At 46.6% G+C, this 18,081-nt stretch overlaps 1 protein-coding gene across 14 annotated transcripts in view; it reads left to right on the forward strand.

Moving 5' to 3' along the window:
- Positions 1–18,081, forward strand: part of Kiaa2012 (KIAA2012 homolog) — a 145,692-nt gene that overhangs the window by 37,301 nt on the left and 90,310 nt on the right. For 7 of the 14 annotated variants that reach the window (XM_063267614.1, XM_063267615.1, XM_063267611.1 and 4 more), the window contains 6 exons: positions 282–444; positions 1,433–1,575; positions 4,303–4,471; positions 5,689–5,910; positions 9,257–9,418; positions 12,311–12,421. In XM_063267614.1, coding sequence (XP_063123684.1) covers positions 282–444; positions 1,433–1,575; positions 4,303–4,471; positions 5,689–5,910; positions 9,257–9,418; positions 12,311–12,421 — 970 coding nt within the window. 14 annotated transcript variants of the gene reach the window in all.

The raw sequence follows: 18,081 nt of genomic DNA on the forward strand, positions 1-18,081 counted from the left end.
GATTTAAGCACTTCGTTCTGATTCTCCGCCCCATGGCCCTTTTGGTGACACTACAGAGTTAACACATCAGCTTCCGTGTGCTGCATGTAGCTGTGTGTCATTCCGTCATTCCTCCTTTGGTCACTAATGTTGTCTCATCATAACAACAGCATTAAAGAGAACGCTGCCGTGACTTGCCTCCCCATTCCTCAGAGATTTCACCCTCAGATCTGCCAGGTCTGGCTTACAGAGAGCTGCTCTATCCCTTATGTTTACACGACTGTGTGTGTGTCGTTCCCTAGGACGCGTTGAGAGAGAGCCGCCTCCGTGTCCACGCTTCAGAGGAAAGTCACAATAGAAAGAATCGGCAAGCCTCCCGGAAGGTCCTTGGGTGTGCCTCATTCAGTCACCCTCAGCTTCCTAGTGACAAATCCCTCTTCACCTTCCACTGTGGAGCCTTCCCAGGTAGAAAGGCAGGTCTCAGTGGTAAGAAGCCCGAGGTCTATGTTGATCCGAACGCACCTAATGCAGCGTTCACTTGAGAACTCGGGCTCGTCAAATGCCACTTCTTGTCACTCACCCTTGAGAACAACGGAGTCCACTTAGTGTGGGAATGAGATTCTGACAGGCTCCCCCTTGCCTAGTGCTTAACCACACAGGGCTGAGTTTGAACGATCGCCCACCTACCGGCAAATTGTTCAGTTTTATAGAGGACATTTCTTGCTCTGTGGGATGAGATAACAGCACTGTGAGACTATGAGGATTGCATGGGTTAATACATATAAGACACGATGTGTAATTCCCCTCCCACATTTAGTTCTCAGGCCACTCGAGTTACCATTGCTCTTACTCTCACCACCACCTGACTCAGCCAGCAGAGACCAGACAGTGAGATTTCGGGTCCCCTGCCTGCCATGCAAAGCCACGGCCACCTCAGTGTTCCACACACACCCCGATTTCCTTCTCATCAGCCAGATTTGCATGAAACTTCTATTTCCTATTCATCTCTATACATTAATGCGATACCCAGAGAAGGCACCCGGGATGTCTGCAATCTAAGCACTCAGACTGCGCCCCACTTGAAGATCATCTCGCATACTGAGTTTCAGACTAGCTACCCTGGGCCACAGTATGAAACCCTGCTCAAAATTAAAATAGAGGGTGAGAGAGATGGCTCGATGGTTAAAAGTACTTACTGCTCTTCCAGAGGACCCCAGTTCAGTTCCCAGCACCCATGCTGGACGGCTCACAACCATCTCAACTGCCTGTAATCAGATCCAAAGGATCTGATACCCCCTGACCTCTGCAGGAATGTAACATGTATCAACACACACACACACACAAATTATAAAAACAAATTTCTAAGAAAAGAAAAAAAATAACAAGAGTTAAAACTCAGCAGCTTACCCCATCCCTATAACTGACAAGTTTTCATTCCTACCTGTTTCTACAGACAAACAAGGAAACATGAAACCCACCAAGGCCAGAGGTAGCTGCTTGTCCCAGGAGCCTCTTGTTAAAAGATGCCTTTTCCCTCATATAGCATCTGCCATTGGCTCAAAACAAAATAGCCTTGGGGAAACAAAGAAAAAGAAGGTAAGAGGCTGGGGGTGCAAGAGCATGTGCGTCTGTGTGTGTGTGTGTGTGTGTGTGTGTGTGTGCGTGCATGTGCACACACGAATCGGTATGTGTATGCATGTCTCTATATGTGTGGTGTCTCCGTGTGTGCCTGTGTCCATGTGTAACTGTGTGTATATATGTGTGCATTTGTGTGTGTGTGTCCAAGCCTGATGACCTGACTCAATTCTGGAACTCATGAGACAAAATTACAGTACGAACTCCCACAATTGTCCTCTGACGTCCACGGGCACATAGTGGCAAGGGCCCATCCACATATAAATAAATAAGTAAACACATGTGATGAAAATCTTAGAAGTCATGAGCACCTCTTCCTGAAAATGACTCTAGCCTGACCCTGCCTCACAATTCTGTATAGGACTTTGGTGTTTAGGAAGCATCAGTGATGGAGAAGTCATGTAGAAACTCCAAAATGTTCTGCCCATAGCTGCTGTGTGAATGTGGGCAGGCCATTCACATCTAAGCCACAGAGAGCCTGTCTGGAAGCAGAAAATGATGTGACCCTCTGAGCTGGCAGAAGGGCAAGAGATGATGTACTTTAGAACTTTCTTAGAGTCCAGTTGGAAAGCACTGAGTAAGGGCTCACAGCATCTTAAGTGGCTCCTGGAGCCCACAGGCAGTCCAGGCACTCCTGGAGCCCACAGGCAGTCCAGGCACTCCTGGAGCCCACAGGCAGTCCAGGCACTCCTGGAGCCAGGAATGGATGTTGTCTGGGTGGTCCTGAGTCTGAGCTGTCCTCTTCTGTTCCTTTGGGCCAGGAAAAAAGAGCAGACCTGAGCTCCGGCATCACCTCAGAATCCACACAGGCCTGTGGAAAGCCTCTCATATCCAGCCAGTTCAGACCCGTGCCAGGCCTAGAAGAAAGGGACGCCTTTGAATCCCAGGCATTCATTAACATAGGAAAGCGATATTTTCCACTATGTTAAAACCCTGTGTCAATTTCTAATTAGAATAAAGAAATTAAGGCTTGGCTTGTCAGCCATCCCTCACGCAAGCAGTCTGAGTTCCCCGCACAGCTTTTCAATGCAACCCTTGTAAAACAGACCCTACAAGGTCTGTATTCAAAGCAAGGCCATTGGCAGCCAATACCTGCACCGGTAGGGTCTTCAGAAACAGATAGCCTATGTGCATATGTTTGGCCAATCATTTTCTTAAGGTCTCAAAATTATAAATAATACTTTGTATAAGTTGGATAAAATTTCCTTCCTCAATCAACCCCAAACATGTTGGATGCTTCTGTGTGTTTCTGATTTCTGATTTTATTTTATTTTTTATTTTTTATTTTCCTTTTAAGCACTGAGAGAGAAAAAAAAAGAGAATCTTTTTATTTTTCTTTCTCTGAAATCAAACTCTCTGAAAGCCAGCACCTACACATCTTAGAGCATTAAATGCATAGGCCAATGCTGCAAACCAAAGTGCTCTGTCGTGTCTGAATGACTGGACACTGGAGGATCCAAGTATTACCCTATGGCTTCTACCCCCACCAACATACATACATATAACATCGTGTGTGTGTGTGTGTGTGTGTGTGTGTGCGCGCGCGCACACACACACACACACACACACACACACACACAGTAAGCCAAATGAGTTACTAAGTTGCCTTAGAGATTCCTTTTGGTTGTGCTCATGAGGCAAAAGTGATCAGAAGCTCAGATTTTCTGCTGGGGGTGGTCAAAGGACACTCAGTAGTAAAGTGTTTGTCTAGTACCCTCAGCAACACACATACAAACAAACACATACACACACACCACAGACACAGATAAACCATACATGCAGACATACCATATACACACATACACACCACACATACACGCCACATACCACAAATACACCATACATGCAGACATACACACATACACCACACATGCAGTATACATGTAGACATCCTCACACACACACACTGTACAGACAACACATACAACATACACACACACCACATAAGTCATAAAAATAATCCACATTCCAAACACTACTGTGACTAAATATGTTAATTAATTTCTATCTCCTGGCTTTGCAGCATAGGAAGTCTGGCCAGGCCCTATTTTAAGGAAGAAGTTGAGGTCTGGAAGTTATCACAGGGAACCAGGCACAGTGACTAGTCCGGCCTCTGCCCCCTCTCACCTGAAGCGGAAGTGTCTGTCCCCTGCCCACCTTAGCCATATATCTGGAGATTCCCCATTTATCAGTCCACGGCAACTCCATCCTTGTCACTCACATCCTTGTCACCCTCCCAGTCACAACAGAGGCTACTATTCTCTCAAAGGCTTTCATGGTAGGGAGAGAGGAGCAGGATCTCATGGAGGGCAGGATGGCTTTGAATTTGCAGTTTCACTGTGCAGGGTCTAGAACTCATGATCCTCCTGGCATCACTTCCCGAGTGCTGGGATTCGGGATGTGGACTACCACACATGGCTCTCTCAAAGATTCTCTAACTTATTGTGTTGATAAAACTCAGAAGAATCAGGCAGGGAGGTTGAGGACATATGCAGAGCTCCTTGGAGACATCAAAACAACACAAGGCAAACACCCCAGCCCTGAGCACGCCTCCCAGCGGATTACGTTTGCTTCTCCTAGCAGGCATTTGTAGAAGCAGTGTGGTAAGATGTCGCGTTGTATCATTTGTTCTCTGCAGGCAGAGTTGGGATAGCTGCCATGTTGGTTTTGTGTTTAAACTTTCTCCAGGCACCAAGGGTTCTGCAGTTACCTCCTGTTTCAGAAGAACCACCCAGAGCCCTCAAACCCCCGAGGAGCCGATTTAAAGGCAGTGAACTCCCAAAGGAGCTCTTCGTTATCCCAATGGAGATTCATTTTCATACCCCACAACCCCCACAAGAAAAGGCCAGCAGAAGAGGTGGGTCCCCTCCTGATGGAATCTGCCCAAGCCAAAAAGGGCAGAGAGATGGGGTTCCTGCCAGTCCAACCCATCCCAAAGTGATGGCCGGGCTTCCTGGGGTCATCCCCAGGAAAAGACAGTCTTCTGCAAACAAAGAAAAGGCAGCAAAATATGTAGGTCTCTTCTGTTCATCTCCAATTCAATTTCATAACTATCTGCCAAGCCCTGCATCATGCAGTTCATGTTATTAAACTCAGAAAAGAAGGCAGACAGATACATATAAGACCTGGTACTATAGATAGTATAAAGGGGCAAGAATGTTTAGGCAGCTTGAATATAATATTAAAAATCAGCTAAGGATGAAATTGAAAAGAAAAATAGTCCTAGTTAGGGTTACTTTTGCTTGTAACAAAACACCATGATTAAAAGCAACTTGGGGAGGAAAGGGTTTATTTGGCTTACATACACAGAGTGATTGTCCACAGAGGGGAGCCACAGGGCAGATACCTGGAGGAGGGAGCTGATGCAGAGGCCAGGGGAGGGTGCTGCTTACTGGCTTGCTCAGTCTGCTTTCTTATAGAACAATTAGTGGCTATTTGGACCTTCATTTTATAGGAAGAAAAAGAAAATGTGCCCAAAAGAATCTTTTTGATTTTTAAAATCATCTTAAAAGGCGATCGCTACAATCTTTGTCAGGAGGATCCCCAAGTTCTTTTGCTGACTGTACCCTTGTGCAACATAGATTTTTGGCTCCTGGAACTTCCCCAGTCAGTCCGGGACAAAGATAACTCCCATTTTAAAGGAGTCAGAGCTTTCTAAAAACCATCAACAGAAACCTCTGATTTCTTACAGAGTTTTGACTTCTGGAAATTTCACAGGTTATTTCTCCCAGGCTGTTTGGAATTCTTGCAAAGATGAATGCTTCATCCTCAGCCTCATTCAAAGGGAGAGAGCAAGGAGGAAGAGGAGAGGACAGAGAAGAAGGGAAGGGAGAGAGGGAGGGACAGTCAGGCTCGGGTCATCTCCCTACCCTGGAACCAACCCTTATGGCTAAAATAATGAAGTCCTTTTATAACCCGGGCTCAGTCATATGGCCACCCCTGTAGTCAGAGAATGAACACAGATTTACCCAAACCCCATTGTGCTACCAAGGGAGAGCTAGGTCTCCACCAAGACAGGGCACCTGGCCAAAAAAAAAAAAAAAAAAAAAGCTTAGCTTTCTCTTTGCCTTCTAGATGCTCAGCACCTCAAGTCAGAACCAGAGGAAGCCGCACCCTTATGGAGGCCTCCCATGAAGCATCGGTACTTAGAAAGGCCAAGGGGGATAACGGTGCATCTCCCAGTGGACAGCAGCCAGGATACACCCTCACCTCAAGGTAGTTCCTCTCTCCCTTCAACATCTCACAAGGCGAGGCACAGAAGGGTCCTCAGCGGAGAGAAAAGAGGCCACCAGGGAGGTTAGTCCATCCTCAGCCTCCTGAAGGTGTCTGCTGTTCAGGCAGCAACTGCCTTAACCCACGCACTTCCGTGCAGCTAACAGCGCCTACCTCCCAAAGACTTACCCACTAGATCATTCCCTCCTCATATTTTCTGCTTACAGATGTAAACTGGTGCTAACTTGACTAAAAAACTTGCTGCATGCCCTGTTACTAATCCTGTTTTTAAGCAATGAAAATTTTATTTCTAATCTTTTATAAATCTGTACTTGTTCATTTAAAAGATTGTAAGATTGGTTAAAAGTCTCCATTTCTCAGAGTACATAGTCATTAGAAGTTATGCACATAGACCAGGTGTTATAGTGCACACGCCTTTAGTCCCTATGCTCGGGAAGCCGAGGGAGGATCTCTGTGAGTCTGAGACCAGCCTAGTCTACATAGCAAGTTCCAGGACAGGCAAGGGCTACACAGAGACCTGGGCTTAAGAAAATTAAAAACAAAATTTTTAAAAATAATAAAGAAGTTATGCACACAGGGCTCATGGATTTTAATGCAGCAAATAAGTCGGAAGTTATGAATCACATATGGAAAGATCTCCATTCTCCATTTTCAGAAACCTGGGTCTTCTTCCAAAAGACCTGTGATGACAGGAAGACCTGAAATGACAGGTCTATGAGTGACGGGGTCACCAGGCACCCCGCAAGGAAGCAGGGGGGTGCACATTGATTTATACTGTTTCCCTCTGGGCCAGCTCTGCTCTTGGTTTTTAACACGGATTCTCTCAGGTGCCCCTCACAGCAACCCTGACTGCATTTTACAGACCAGAAATGGGTGTGCCAAGAGCTGAGTAACTTATGTGAGGGCACACAGCTCGAAGCGGCCTGGCTAGGACTGGAGGCCAGGACCTCCCAGTGTTCAACTCCATGTCTTGCCCTTTACTCAATGCCCTTGAGAACAGATACAGCGAAGAACCCAGGGCAGGATGCTCTGGAAAGGTATTGTCAGGATACGGGCTTATTTAACCCGCCCCTTTGTCAGTCACCCGTTTTGCAGCTTCTTTAGTACAGGCAAGGACCGCTTTCCAGTTCACAGCCAGAGCAACAGGAGATAAAGACAGCTCCGTGGAGTTCCGCTCAGCCATTGCTCATCCCAGGCTGCCCTCTGCTCCTTTTGGCCGACTGTATTTACCCACCGGGGGCTGAGAGCTAGCTCATCTTTGGCTGCTATGCCAGGTAGAAGCTGGCCTAAGAAGTCTCAAGTCAGGGTGGGATAGTTCAGTGTATGACCCCACCTCGTAAGAAAGGAAGCCCAAGGAGGGTCCTAAGCTCAAGGCCATCCCCAGAGAGTGAAGTCAACTCAGCAAATAAAAAGGAGGCGTGGGGAAGGCAAGCTCTTCACACATTATATCCCCACAGAGCTGGTGAGTGGTCTGTCCACGCCCACTCTCGCCGCACTTGCCCATTGGCTCGCTCAGCCCTAGGACATGCCCCCTCTAGTAGCCCGGAAGTGAAGCCAGCTTTTATGCTTCGCGTAGCTACACTCACGCATTTTACTTCACTGTAGCACTGTGTGAGGGTAAGTTGCAGATGTTAGCCATTTTATCAGCATAAAATTCTCGCCTCAACCATACACATTCAGGAACCTTAACATTCGTGCAGAAATGTTTTCCAATATAAAATCTTTATTCAAGTTTTCTTGCTATAACAATGTTCTCTGTCTTTTTGGGTCCCCCCCCCAAAAAAAAAATCAAAATTCAAGTCAGGCCCATGCATTGCATTTAACTGTCACCTCTCCTCGAGGTCTTTTAACCCTTAAGAGTTCTCAGGGCGTGGTTTGGTGTGCGGGTTGCTGTTGCTGTTTTCGACATTACCGAATCTCATGTAGAATTCAGCGCAGGCTGGCTCCAACCTTACTGTGTAGCTAGGGGCGACCTTGAACTTCTTTCCTCCTGTTTCTGTCTCCCAAGTGCTGGAATGAGAGTTGGTCATGGGTACATCAGGTTCCAGACTAGTTTCTTATGACATCAGTGTTAGTGTGTTCCATAGGAGGTGATGGTAACCTGTACTAAGCCAGGGGTGGTGTGTGCCAGACTTCTCCACAGTGTCAAAATACTTGTCAGGTGCAGTGGCCCACACCTTTAAATACGGCACTCGGCACTCGGGAGGCAGGAGCAGGTAGGTGGATCTCTATGAATTCCAGGACAACCAAGATTATGTAGAGAGACTCTGCCTCGGGAGGGGAAAAGTACTTCTTTTTGTAATTTTCTCAGATTGTGTATGAAGCCAGCTTTTAATCGTAAGGGGTCAGATATAAAATAAAGGGCATTGTCTCTGAAGGCCAAAGGCTGGCTTTTGGAGGTGAGGTCTTAGGGTTCTGCCTTCCTAGGACAGAGAATGCTAGGTCTGAGAGAAGGAGAGCATGGAGGTGAAGGGTAAGAGGTGTTCTCTGGAGTTTTCTTTACTAGTCCTGTGGTCCTCTATCTACCGTCTGGAGGGTGGTATGGTTGGCCTTCCTTTCCAGGGTGCTCACTCTACGTTCACAGATTCAACCACCTACAAATCGAAAGTACTTGGGGGAAAAAAATCAACTGTACTAAACATCCCCTCTCTGCGGGCTACTTTTCCCTAAACAGTACAATATAACAATTATTTGCATAGCATTTACATTGTGTCAGCTATTATAAGGAGTCAAGAAACAAGTATACACAGGAGTGCATGTGGTTCTAAGAAAATACTATGCCATTTTATGTAAGGGACTTACGTGTCTGAGAATATGTGTGTCCAGTCTGTCCTGGGATCGATGGGGGGTGTATCTTACACCCTGCATATCTTGAGAAGGGAATGTGATCATTGGCTTTGTCTAAAACAAAACATTGCTTTATCAGAAATCTGCATTTAGCTAGGGGCAGTAGCATAGGGCTGTGATCCTAGCATTTGGGAAACTGAGGGAGAGAGACCACGCTTGGATGCCAGACTGGGCTGCACAATATTGTCTCTAAAGAAAAGTGTATCATAATCAAACTCCCCCAAGCCCCAGTACTTGGAGCCTTCACCCCTGGGGGTTCACAGCCCCTCAGTCTTGTTCCCACCCTGGGTCCCATCTGTGAGATGACAGGGACAGCTATCACTTCTCCATTGCTCCCCACTCTGGGCAGTTAGCTCCTCAGAGGAAGGCCCCTGTTCTAGCTAAGAGCAGTATGACCAGGCCACTCCCTACTCCTTAGCAGTCTGGGAAAGAAGAACAAAGCTGAAAACAAATGGAGCCGTCATGCCTAGTGCCAGCAGCTGTCAACCAAGCCAGAAAGATAAACTCTGATCTTCCTGATTCAAAGGTTTTTTCATCCATGGTTTCTCCCATTTTGCTTTAGAAGATGGTGAAGTCCTGGCCCAGAGCGTGAATCAACCCCTGGGTCTCCTACCCCCAGTTAAAGGAAAGAAAAGTCCAGAGAGCCAGAGACACATGGACAGAACATCAGGCTCCAGTAGTCCCACAGGTCGCCCAAATGAGAGGGCCCCGCCAGTAGGAGCAGGTAACCATTCTGGGGTGTGTGGAAGCTCTGCCTCGTTGTCTACCCTATTAGCTTCTCTGTGGCTCCACTACAGGGCTAGCCTCCCACTGAAAGGGGGAAATCCATGTTCAGCCATCCCCTGAAGGTTTGCTGCACCAACACACACCAACAGCTGTTTCCTCCTTCCAGCAGCCGTGGGTAATGACTTGGTTCCCTGAACTCCTCGGGGACACATCGCTAGGCTAAGTCGACGTACATAGCACCACTCCAAGCCTCACCCCCTCCTGGGGACAGGAACCAGTAGACCTTGCAGTAGATAAAGTTAGCCGAGGGAAGTCATAGTCCAGCCCAGGACAGAGGTGTCTTCACAGGAGGAAAAAGATGCTGTATTCCTATTGGAAGATGAGACAGGGCAAGCATGCCCTCTGTAACGGAGCCGCACTTAGACACTGGCAGGCAAGGAAGGACCAAGGTCCAAAGCAACACTTGCAGTTGACAGGCAATGGTCAAAGTGCAGCGAGGGGCTGGAGAGCTGGCTTCGCAGTTAAAAGCATTTGCTCTCCCCAAGGTTCTGTTCCCAGCACAAGTCGGCCATCTGTTAACTCCAGTTCCAGGGAATCTGACGCCCTCTTCTGGCCTCCCTGGTCACCCGGCATGTACATGGTACATATGCATATATTCATACACACAAACACTCATACACAAAAAATAAAAATAATACATAATAAATCTTAATATGGCTTTAAAATGCAAGCCATTCACGGTTCCTCTTCCCTCAGAGCCCTGAGCCACTTCCTCCTCTGGGGAGCAACACATGAAGGAGCTCGCAAGTGTGGAAGAGACAGGTTATGCAAAGCAAGAGGCATTTCTGTTCACAGTACAACCCATACTGAGAGAACCGGGGACCAGAGAGCCTCAGGAGACAGCAGTTAGACTCCTTTCCTTTCGTGCTACTTGGAAACAGGCTGCTGCTATTTAAATCAATCACTCTCCCCTGCCCCCTCCTCTCTCCCCTCCCATCTCTTATTCTGTCCCCAAAGCACATGTGACTAAGTTCTTGAGAGCATAAATTAAATATGTAAGTCAATAGCTCCATTCCATGTTTGCAGTTTCTCTGTTTAGAGCCGAGGTAGTCAAAATCAAATCCCTTCCTTCTCGCCCCTCTCTTTCTGTTCCAGTGCCTTTGAGCTCTTTCTCACAGCTTCATCCCCCTCCACATGATACAAAGGACTCAAGTTTGACTAGTGTCCCTTCTTCAACAAGGGCCATCCTGAAGGCCAACAGGCCTGGACAAATCACAGCACACACACACACACACACACACACACACACACACACACAGTCTTGGGTAATCTCATAAAGGTAGAATATGATTATGGAATGGCTTGGCCAGACTGAGACAGGAAGCCTTGAGTGTATAGATTGGGGGTGTATGCATGTGTGTAAGAGAGTGTATGTTTGCTCAAGAATCTCAAACTTGTTGTAGTATATACATAAGCTTATCTGTCCATGTAAGGACATGTGTGTCAGTGTGCACAAAACATATGTGTCTTAGCACATGTCTAAGATGAATTCAAGCCCGTGACAGAGTGCATGCTTCCGTGCATGTGGGCAATTGTTTGTATATGACATGTATATAAGCCTGCATGCCTGCATATATGAGGTTGTGTATGTTAGTCTTTTGAGAATATGTACATATATGTACATGTGTGTGCACCTTTATATATATATATGTAAGTGAATTGTGTATATGCCCCTCAGGATCCACTCCAGCTGGAGGCCTGCCTTGCTACTGCCCCTTTGCCTTGGAAATAGGAAATGTAGAAGTATTCAAGCCTCTGTCCCTGGTTTCTGTCCCAGACCTAAAACCCCATGGAATTTCCACATAGAGTGTCTCTCCTTACTCATGGGAAGCATCTTTGATAATGATGGAGTTTATGCTAATGAAGTCACCTGTGTTCAGAGAAGGCTCCGTGGGTCCCAGTCCCCACCTATCCTGTGTATCTTGTCACCTGACTGCCCAGCTGTGCTCCTTATAACACATTAAACCTAAGTGTCTGTGAGTGAGCTCTGTGAGTGTACTAGGAAAATATCAGACTCAAGGAGGGACTCATGGGACCCCACTTTATAACTGGTGGCTCAGAAGCACAGGCTACAAGTGGGGACTTGCAGTCCACAGCTGCAATGGGGACAGCTCTGTGGATCTGAACCTCTAACCTGAGGAATCTGATGAGGACTGCAGGTAGCACTGTCAGCATCGAGCAGAAGCACAGGAAGCCCCACTGTTGTCAGCTACAGGTGTGTCTTGGTGAGAGGAGAACCTCCACACATCTGGTCATAGGCATGTTATGTGTTGAGACAGCAGAAAAGGAAAACATGTTCTTCTTTCATAATAAGCTTACACAAACACAAACAACACCTTGAGTTTTTGCAAGTAACCAAGGGTCAGACAACCTCCTTATGCAGCCTGGGAGTTGCTGTGCAGTCCCAGCATTTGGTCCTAGTCTGTGATCATACACATGGAATACCTCACAATGGCATCGGCCCAGAGAAAGAGCAAAGGCAGGAGTCACCAAATCCTGTAACCAGGGACTAGGTTTCACTTAACTGGAGATGAACCCCCACTGGCTTAGCCCCACCCTCAAAATGCCCAGAGCTGCCACCTTCTCCAGATGCTGATGGGTATAGGGTAAGCTCATGGAAGGCCCCCGTTCTCCACCTCATTCTGACCCCCAGAGGACAAGGCATGAACAACAGAGCCCTCTCTGCCAAGTGCCCCTGATCTCGGACAAACACAGAGCATGCCAGTATATCCACCCCAGTGCCCACCTGGGCTCAGGGGAACACAGCCAGGCACAGTCTCCCTCACCTGCACTGGGACTAATGCTGTCCATGCATGTGCTTACTTTCAAGAAGACTCCAGAGAGCCTACACTGAGACCCTTCTTGCTGAGTCCAGATGGTGACAACGTCTGTCTGACCCTCCCAGAGCTCATGGGAACAGAGGCGCTTCCACTGGGACAAGGTAAGGTAACACTCCGGGTCAGCCTCATTTTCAGAGAGGTAGGCTTTACCTTCAGTTACCAAGGGTTCCCAGCAGCAGAGACATCATTAAAAACAGACATGGAACAGCCAGGTTTTCCCGCTCCCTGACACAGAGGTTCCTCTGTCGTCCAGACACAATAACCCTATGTTCAAGGAACAAGTTCTCTCTTGCAGCAACATCTGGAGACAGGAGTTGCAGAGGAATAGCTTGGAAGAGATCTAGTGTGCCAGGCCAGTGCCTTGATCAGGATGATAAAGCCCTTTTGGTATTTGCCCAAACTAAACACTGCCTTTTCTCTTCTTTCCAACCACGCTTCTGAGGTGGAGGTGGCTAATTGGTAATCCAATCAGGCATCCTTGTTATGTGAGTTGGTTCACTGCAGTGAGTCACCTGGCTCCTGATAGACAGACAGCCAGGCGGTTTCCAAAACCCACTTTGGCATGGGAAGGTTTTTGGAAAAGAGCCGCTGGCTCTGGACAGTAGCCATTTTGCAAAGGAAAAAAAGAATTGAAGTCAGAGGGTGATGAGTATCAACCACCCAGAAACCACCAGGATGGGCTTGCACGAGCTGTGCAGCCAGCGAGCCCCTTGATGAGAAAGATTAAAAGCTGCACGAATTGGTTATGTCACAACTGGCTTAATGAGGAGGGCCTGGATTCAGGGCCAGATTTCCATGGCCTTGGCTTGTCCTCTGTGTGGACTGATGATGTTTCCTGTGTCCATGTTTCCCTCACCCAAAATGACAAGATATGGGCGGGGGTGGGGGGCAGGATCCCTTGACTGAATCTTATAGCCTGCACCTATTGCTGTAAGTTCCGCCCACCACTATAGGGATTCCTGAGGACTATGATACATTTGCTTCTAAATTCAGCATCCGAGAGCTTCCATCACCATTTGGGCTATACCAGGAGATGGATTTTTAAATATCTTGGGTCTGAATCTGTCGGAGCAGGAATGAGACAGGTGGAAGGACTCTGTGGTACAGCTGGTGGGCCAGCAGGGAAGCAAATGGAATGGTCACCTGCCTCACATTTGCCTGTGCCATTCCTGAAGAGGTAGTTTTTCTTTGGACGATGCAGAAGCAAGCCACAGAAACAGAAATAGTCAAGTATTGTCTGCCATATATATAATGCTTCAGACACTTCATGGTCTCCAGCACCCATCACAGTTACCAACACATACAAGTGTTCACTGAGAAAGAGTTCAGAGACCAACTGACTTGGGGTAGAGAGCCTGGCAGGCATAGGCTCCTGAGTTTGGGTCCCAGCAACCCCCCCCCACCTCCCAATTTCAGAGAGAGAAAGAGAAATAAAACTTAGGCTATATTAATGGAGAATTGCTCCTAGTCCCAAGGATGACACACAAAATCCCACTTGCTTCTCAGATTCAAAAGCATTCACTGGGCCGAAGGAGTCAGCTAGGTATTCTCTCTCTGGCTTCCCCAAAGAACAGTTGCTTGACCTTCAGTCTTGAAGGTAATTCAATGGTGCCTTAAAGAGTGAGGAAAAACCTTAAACTCATGTCTTCCTACAATGATCCAAACAAAAACAAAAAACAAAAAACAAACAAAAAAAAACTGGTCAACCTTTCTAAGAGGCTCCATTAATTGAAGTGCATTTTTTAAAATTGTACTCATATTTTTTTCTGTGTGTGTGTGTTGTGCCTGCATGCAGTGCCCACAGAGGCCAAGAGAGGGCACCATATCCTCTGTTACTGGAGCTTCAGAGACTTGTGAGCAATGAGTAGGTGGCAAGTTCGAGCCCAGGTCCTCTGGAAGAGCAGCCAGTGCTTTTAACTGCTGAGCCATCTCTTTAGAATACCTGAAGGGTATTTTTGTTGTTGTTTTGTTTTGAAAATCGTTTGTGGATTTGGGGGTCTTGATCTTTGATCTTTGGTTTGATCCAACAGTATATTCAAAGTCCTTTGCAAAGGACTTGTTCTGCCACAACAGACTCTTAGTGCCATCTTTTAATTTTTATTTTGCTTACTTATATTAAATTTGGTGCTAGGAATGGAACCTATGGCCTCCCACATGCTAGGCAAGCAGTCCTCCACCGAGCTGCCTTCCCGTCTGAGTGTATACGGTCACCATTTCCACACCTCCTTCCAGAATCGTCTCCCATACATTCCAGCTCCAGTGATCCCCCCAAAATATGCCCCAAGTATTCAGCTTCATCTTTTCTCTCCAGGCCTTTTCCCGAGTCAACCCCAAATATTGAGATGAGCTCTAAGTTCATCTTTTCTAGGACATTTTTGCTGAATAACTTTACCTCCCTCTGGACCACTGCCTAGATGTAATCTTCCCCCTTTCTTCTCTCTCAGCCCCACCTTTGTGATTTTGGATCTATCTCCATCTGTTTTCAGTTTGGCTCCCTAATATATGAGTCCTAGGGAACCCCTTTTCTTTATCGTATGTCCAAGAAATGCGTGCTGATTGACTGAATACCCCAGGTGCCACACAGAAGAGTTCTTTGGGGAGCATAGCTAGTTTTTTTTTTTTAATATTAAAAAAAATTCTCAAGTAAAAGAGGAATATGATCTGTCTGATCTTTCTGAAACTTTAAGGCTCTGTCAACAACTATTTGGAAATAAATTCTTAGGCAATTAGATCATGATAAGTTTGCTTTCAAGCAGCAGAGGGAGATGAATATTACCTTTAGAAGAAGAGGGTGGGGGAAGATGTGAGGACTAGAGCTGGAATCTGACCCTCTCCTCAATGATGGGCTATTGCAACACTCCCAGAATTCAAAGGCTTACGAAGGGAAGCGCTGGCTTGGGAAGGCCCAAGTCAAACACTGGCTACGCTCTCTGAATCGCTTACTCCTGACACAAATCCTCAGCTATTCCCATCCCAGTGCCAGCAGAACACATTTCCTCTCAGGAGCTCATCTATTCACAAGCTTCTCGCTGAAAGATGCTCAAAGATATCTGTGCCAAGCATTGAGGTTGGGACTTCAGGTCCCACACAGATTTGAATTTCCAATCTCTTTCGGAGTTCTTAATTACCATTCAGCCTTGCCCTAAACGGATTTGAACGTGAAGTGTTTCTCCACAGCTCATTTGTTTGTTTTACTCTCGCTGCTTTATTTTGTTATTTAATTAGCACCCTTATCTAACACCTTCTGGGGTGTCGGTTTTAATACACGTGCACAAATTATTTGACATATCTCGCTTCAAAAGGACATGGCGGCCTATGTCTAATCAACACTGATGTGGACAGAAGGGAGGTTTATAGCTTTGGAAACAGGGTCTGTCTTCACCCACTGTCTGTTGCCGTGACAGAAGATGTGATCGTGAATGATTTGTAAAGATTAGAGACCTAGTTTGGATCATGGCTCTAGAGACCGAGAAATCCCAGCATCATCTGCATGTGCTGTGGGGAACTGACATGAAAACAAAGGGAAAGTACAACGGGACACAAGTTAGTAACCCGGGAGAGTGAGAATACTCTCATTCCCTCACAAATTAACAGTACTCCCTTCTACTCTCCCGAGAAAAAGCCCAAACACGCACTGAAGATCTCGACACTCTAGCTCTTCGTCACTGCAGAGCTCAAATTTCAGCATACATGGGACATTTTGCAGAAGGATGGTTTGTTGGTCAGTTTGGGTTTTGAGACAGGGTTTCTCTGTATAGCCCTGGCTGTCCTGGAACTCACTCTGTAGGCCAGGCTGGCCTTGAACTCAGATCCACCTGCCTCTGCATCCACCTGCTGGGATTAAAGGTGCGCACCACCGCCAGGCAGGAGATTTTGTTGTTACTTTGATTTGGTCTCACTGTCATTCTGGCTGGTTTGGAACTCACAAGGTCCTCTGCCTCACATTCCCAAAGGCCAGCAGCACCCAGCTAGGCCTTTAGATTACAAACTCCTCTCTGACCTTGCAACTGTGATGACTCTTACCAGACTCCCAGATCCACATCCCTCCCAGGTTCCCACCACACATTTGTAAGAAAGTTCTATTACTTCAGTAGGCTAGTGTGAGGATAATTTGTGTTGCAACAACAGACAACTCACTTCCTCTGCTGAGTCTGAGTTGAGCGAAAGGGTCGTTCTGTGTTGGTGGATGTACCACAGAGTGGTCTTCCTTGAGTAGCTTATCTCTTAGCATCTGTTGTCATAAAGATGATGCCTAGAAATGTAAGGAATGGGGCTGGAGAGATGGCTCAGTGGTTAAGAGCACTGACTGCTCTTCCAGAGGTCCTGAGTTCAAATCCTAGCTCACAACCATGAGTAATGGAATCTGATGCTCTCTTCTGGTGTGTCTGAAGACAGCTACAGAGTACTTATATATAATAAATAAATCTTAGAAGAAGAAGAAGAAGAAGAAGAAGAAGAAGAAGAAGAAGAAGAAGAAGAAGAAGAAGAAGAAGAAGAAGAAGAAGAAATTATTAAAGGAATGCCTTTCACTAAATATGAAGAAAGAGAAAGGGCCCTGAATTAGAGGCCCACAAATCTTGGGTCTTACAACCGCTCTTAGCACCTGTGGCTTTGGTGATCACAGGCAGACAATTTCACTCCTTTGAGCCTCAACCTTGTCATAGAAAAAGGAGAACTGGTTTGACATCCAGTCATCCAGCACATGCCCCATGGGACACCAGGTATGGGCAACTCACAAAAGGGAAGAGTTTCGAGGGCCAATTTGGTCAAATGTATTTGGGGACAGGTAGAGTTAAGTAAATTCCTGTTGTAGAAGCATGTGGTGGCTGAATGAGTTTTGGTTTTTTAGCAAAGTGTCATACAGATCTAGATCATCCTCTGAAATATCCTCTGGAGAATGCTGGGCCGGTGGTTTCTAATGTCTGCTTCTACATAACCCCTCTCCCCAGGGTCTCCCTCAGTGGGGCTGGTTCTGCTCTCTAACCCAGAACACAGTCAGAGCATTCACTGGGGTCTGACTGTTCTTGTTTCCCATCTGAAAACCTCAGTTCAGAATCCCACAATCCACAGAATGTCCCCCTCTGAGGAGAGGAAGGCAAGAAGGAGGCCCATGTGGTAATAATTCATTGTTCCTCTTGCCCAATCAGTGTTTGCTAATGACCCGTACTAAATAATGTTGGCAGATGTTATCAGTTCTACTGGTCTCCAATCAAAAGTCTGAACAAAGGAAAGCATGGGAGGATATGGTTGCTGGGCCTCCAACATTCCTGTCTTGTAGAAGCTAGGAGACAGAAAACTACATTTCCCAGATAACATTTTCAGCAAGGGAGTTGAACACATAGTGTGCTTGCCAGTTAACCTTGATCCCGTGAGATTTTGAGGGTGGAAGTGAGGCAGAGACATATGTTTGGGGTTACTTATGTTGGCAACAAGCTCCTGAAGACAACAGATTAAAAGGCAATGTCTTAGTGTTTTATTGTTGTAAAGAGCCAACACCATGATCATGGCAACTCCGTTGTTTTCTTGTTTTTATTTTTGTCTTTTGGGTTTTGGTTCTTTGAGACAGGGTTTCTCTGGGTAGCCCTGGCTGTCCTGGAACTCACTCTGTAGATCAGGCTGGCCTTAAACTCAGAGACCCACCTGCTTCTGCCTCAGAGTGCAGGGATTAACAGCATCTGCCTCCACCACCAAGCTGATTATGGCAACTCTTATGTAGGAAAATAGTTAATTGGGGCTGGCTTACCATTCAGAGGTGTAGTCT

Source organism: Rattus norvegicus, chromosome 9, assembly GCF_036323735.1.
Source record: "Rattus norvegicus strain BN/NHsdMcwi chromosome 9, GRCr8, whole genome shotgun sequence".
NCBI classification, from domain to species: Eukaryota; Metazoa; Chordata; class Mammalia; order Rodentia; family Muridae; genus Rattus; species Rattus norvegicus.